Source organism: Lactuca sativa, chromosome 6 (genome assembly GCF_002870075.4).
Source record: "Lactuca sativa cultivar Salinas chromosome 6, Lsat_Salinas_v11, whole genome shotgun sequence".
Lineage (NCBI taxonomy): Eukaryota > Viridiplantae > Streptophyta > Magnoliopsida > Asterales > Asteraceae > Lactuca > Lactuca sativa.
Genome location: NC_056628.2, coordinates 204,503,674 through 204,508,502, shown reverse-complemented (window position 1 = coordinate 204,508,502; position 4,829 = coordinate 204,503,674). Strand labels below are relative to the sequence as shown.

Below are 4,829 nucleotides of genomic sequence, written 5' to 3'. Positions count from 1 at the left end.
TTACTTTCATAAAATAACTAAAATGATTGGTCCAGAATCAGTCATACATGCATACAATAGATAGTGAAAATAAATTAACCTAACCCTATATATATATATATATATATATATATATATATATATATATATATATATATATATATATATATATATACAGGGTGAGGTTAATTTATATATATATATATATATATATATATATATATATATATATATATATATATATATATATATAAAGAGAGAGAGCGAGAGAGAGAGAGAGAGAGAGAGAGAGAGACTCGAATATGGATTGATATCTACTGTGCGGAAGTGTGGACAGTGCTATCATTTGAGAATGACAAAGAAAATATGTTGTTTGATAATGTGAATACATTCAATCTTTCATAACTATTGTCATTATCATGCATTCTCATTAATTAAATCGCTATAAGGTTATTATAAACTTTTCTTTTATTATTCTCATTTATTAGAATATTTATTAATTCGTATTCTGTATGAATGAAAATGAGTGGAAACGATACGTGAGAACAAAAATGAATAATAATTAGTGAGAATGTATGAAAATGACAATAATTGTGTGAGGTTGCATATATTAACAATACTAAATAACTTATTTTCTTAGTAATTTTTATAGAATAATACTGTTCACACGTCCGCACAATAATTATCCATGCACATTACAACCTAGCCCTATATATATATATATATATATATATATATATATATATATATATATATATATATATATATATATATATAAATATATATATTCTCCTAATAAATAAAGAACTTTTTGTCACATGACATGCTCTCTTTGATTTCGCCACATGTCATTTTGTGGTTATTTTCAATTAAATATTTTCCACTAGACATTTTGTAGTTGTTTTCATTTTTGTTAAAATTCATATAATAGTTAATTAAATGTATTAAATCAACAAATGTAATAATAAATGCATATCAATTTCATTAATTGACTTTTCTTCAAAATTTTAAATTTCTAAATTAAAATCACATTAGTTTTCTTTGTTTATTTATCTAAATTATTTGTTTAAATTTAAAATAGAAAAAACACTTTAATTTTAGTAAGTCAATATTTTTTTAATTTTTCCTTATAAATTCAAACTTCTCAAATATTTAGAATTTCATATTTTAAAGAGTAAATTACTGACATCGTCCCTATGGTTTGATTTTGTTGCATTTTTCGTCCCTATGGTTTGATTTTGTTGCATTTTTCGTCCCTTACATACATAAAGTTAGGGACCAAACATGCAATTTTTACCAAACTATAGCGACGAAAAACGCAACAAAATCAAACCACATGGACGATCCGAGTGCAAAAAAAAGTTAGGGACCAAACGTACAATTTTAACCAAACCACATGGACGATTTCAGTAATTTACTATATTATAAATGAACCCATGTAATATATGGTTCTTACATATATATATATATATATATATATATATATATATATATATATATATATATATATATATATATATATATATATATATATATATATATAGGAATGAGTTCTATGGAAAACAAATAACTAGGGCAACATCTACCGGAACCAATAATCAAATGACACGTGTCCATTTCTTTCTTTACAAGTAATGTATTGTGGAAGTTATTGTAGAAGTGATGTATTGTCATGTTTTCATTGGTTCAAATATGTGTTGCCCTAATGATTCATTTTCCATATAATTCTTCCCTATATATATATATATATATATATATATATATATATATATATATATATATATATATATATATATATATATATATATATATATATATATATATATATTAGTATTTTCAAATATCCTGTTTTGAGTTACACTTATATAATGCGTCTAAATTATATAAAAATTGTTTTTTTTTTAATTTTTTTGTATCCAATTTCCTTAATGTTGAATGTTGAATGTTTTGAACTTTTTTCCCTCTGTAAATTTTCAATTTGTTTTGTATGCCATATTATGTTGTTGGAATACCTATTTGATTTTTAATATTTTTGTACACCTATCAACCCGAGTACCCGACCAAATAAAAATTCAAATAGTGTTGACGGAGAGAAAAAAATAACATTTAAATAGTCGTGGACGTGTACTAAATCTCTTTCCAACCTTCTTACAGTTTTGCTCCACAATGCCAGAAAGTCAAAGTGTCAAACTTCCAAGGCCAACTATTGCACCATAAAGCCAACAAGTATTATTTAATTCTCTTTAGGTTTCCGAGTTTATTATTGCGGCTCTCTCTCTCTTCGTTCACACACACACATCTATACGACATTTTCTCTATATAAACCCATAATGTAAAAACAATCCCCTTCCCAGACTACTACTATCCTTATTATCTCCCTCTCTTCTCTACCTATATCTCTCAATCAGAAGGACAAGAAACACCAATAAATAAAGCTGGGGACCGATCAATCCAGAAAGATATCAAGAAAGTGCATGGAGGTTAAGAGTAACAGTTGTATTGATATGAGTGGTGGTGAAGAAGATGATCAAATGAACATGATAATGATAGATGATATTCGAAGAGGTCCATGGACTGTTGAAGAAGATTTCGCTCTCATCAATTACATCGCTCATCACGGCGAAGGCCGATGGAACTCTCTTGCCCGTTGTGCTGGTACGTATACATATGTAGTACTTGTAGCTTAATTTGCCACATGATACAGTTGCATGTGTGTAGTTTGATCCACACAATAAGTAACGATATCCTCGCTACAACGTTTTACTAGCGTTTTAATTTACCAATAACACATACATGTTGAACAATAACGTCACAATGAAGATTTTGAAGCTAAAGTACCGATATATTTGAAAAACCACCGGAAGAGATAGGAGCAGCTTCGATTCTGGGGATTTCTTTTTGTAAAAATGCTTTATAAAGTATGTTATTTAAGTAAAATATGTAAAGAAATATTCAATTGGTTTACTTTTCCTAATTTAGCAAAACAATCTTAACTTTTTTTTTCAGTGTTTTTATTGTTTTATAGGAAATCATCCTCCAAAAAAGAAAATAAAATTTAATATCCTTCAAGTATCTAGAACGAAACGGGAAATAATAAAAATAAAAGTTCATTTCTGGCTAAATGGACATCCATAAACTTAATTTAGCAATTAATTAAACCTTCCTTTCTTTTTCCATTAAGTATATCTTGTTGAAAAGAAATAATTTTTCTTTTAATTAATGTAACTTTATCTAATAAATGGCTACAGGACTGAAGAGAACTGGAAAGAGTTGTAGATTGCGGTGGCTTAATTATCTCCGCCCAGATGTTCGTCGTGGAAATATTACTCTTGAAGAACAACTTTTGATTCTTGAACTTCATTCACGTTGGGGCAATCGGTATGTTTATAATACATGTTATATATTCATTTGTTATATTTTCTTAAACAATTTCAATGGATGCTCAGTTAGCTGTATTCAATGCACAGGTGGTCAAAAATAGCACAACACTTGCCGGGAAGAACTGACAACGAGATAAAGAATTATTGGCGAACAAGAGTTCAAAAGCATGCTAAACAGTTGAAATGCGATGTCAATAGCAAACAATTCAAGGACACCATGCGTTATCTTTGGATGCCACGATTGGTTGAGCGGATTCAGGCAGCTTCCACCAACACCGGAGATTCTTCCTCCCTAACAACCTCTACCACCACCACCACCAACCACGATGACGTGGACATGGATAATAGTGGTACAAGGAAACTGGTAATGCCCAAAACTTTCTCTGGTACTTATGGGAATACCCAAATTAATCCTCCGGACACGACGGAGGAGAATTCAAGAACCACCGCGGTTTCACCGGTATCAGGTTTGACCGATTGTTATTATCCGATGAATCAGACACAAAATCAAGATTCCTTTCAAAACATCAACAAGATTGGTGACGGATTCGATGGTTCTCTTACTAGCCCCTCGGGTTACTTCAATCAAACGATGGATTTTGAAGCAATAGTGGAACAAAACAACCAATGCTCCGGCGTTATTGACTTTTCGGATAATTTGTGGAACGTCGACGACTTTTTATTTTTTCAACAACATTTCGACCGTATGTGATGAAATAACCAAAAATTCTGATAATAGTTTAGCCAAATAGATTACGGAATATTTGTTGATTTCATCATAAGAATAATTATTTTTAATTTTTAATTCCAAAAAAAAAAATGCAAAAGAAGTACTACTTCTATTTATCTATTTTTAGGTTTATTTACGTCATTTCGAGTATTCAATCCATTAGAAAGAAAAAATGTTCATAAAGATTTAAAGAAAGAGTGTTATGGTAATTTTAGATCGTACTGTTGTTTGCAATATTTTTATCGAACTATCAAAAGAAATATCTCGAATTTATTTTGATTAGTACATTTTAATAATGTGTATAAATTAAACAATTCAATTGTAATCCAACGACTGAATTGGATATCTAATTACAATTAAATTTGATTGGATGCAAAATTTCAAAATCCAATTGGATTGGATTGGTTATTGGATTGGATTGGTTATGGAACATCCTGAAAAATCCACTGAATAACTAAATGGAATCAAAATTGAATATCCAATTTTAATCTAATAAATATCCATTATTATAATCATCCAAATCCAATTAACCAATCAAAAATATTTATTGGATGAAACCGATTCAATCCAACATCCAATTGGATAGGTTTGGTTCATTTATTTATATTGAATTAGATTTCATCGGTTGACAAAATCCAATATCTAATGGATCACTGGATTGTATTAGCTGAATGGATTAACATTCTTAAAATAACCATATGAATATTTAAACTGAAAATAATTACATCTAACTTAAAAGG

At 28.7% G+C, this 4,829-nt stretch overlaps 1 protein-coding gene across 1 annotated transcript; it reads left to right on the top strand.

The window, feature by feature from the left end:
• The first annotated feature begins 1,896 nt into the window (after positions 1-1,896).
• On the top strand, positions 1,897-4,287 carry LOC111914076 (MYB-like transcription factor EOBII). The gene is made up of 3 exons (XM_023909818.3): positions 1,897-2,634; positions 3,228-3,357; positions 3,447-4,287. Exons 1-3 carry the CDS (start codon positions 2,454-2,456, stop codon positions 4,069-4,071), a joined length of 936 nt encoding a protein of 311 aa, XP_023765586.1. The 5' UTR covers positions 1,897-2,453; the 3' UTR covers positions 4,072-4,287.
• The last annotated feature ends 542 nt before the right edge of the window (positions 4,288-4,829 follow it).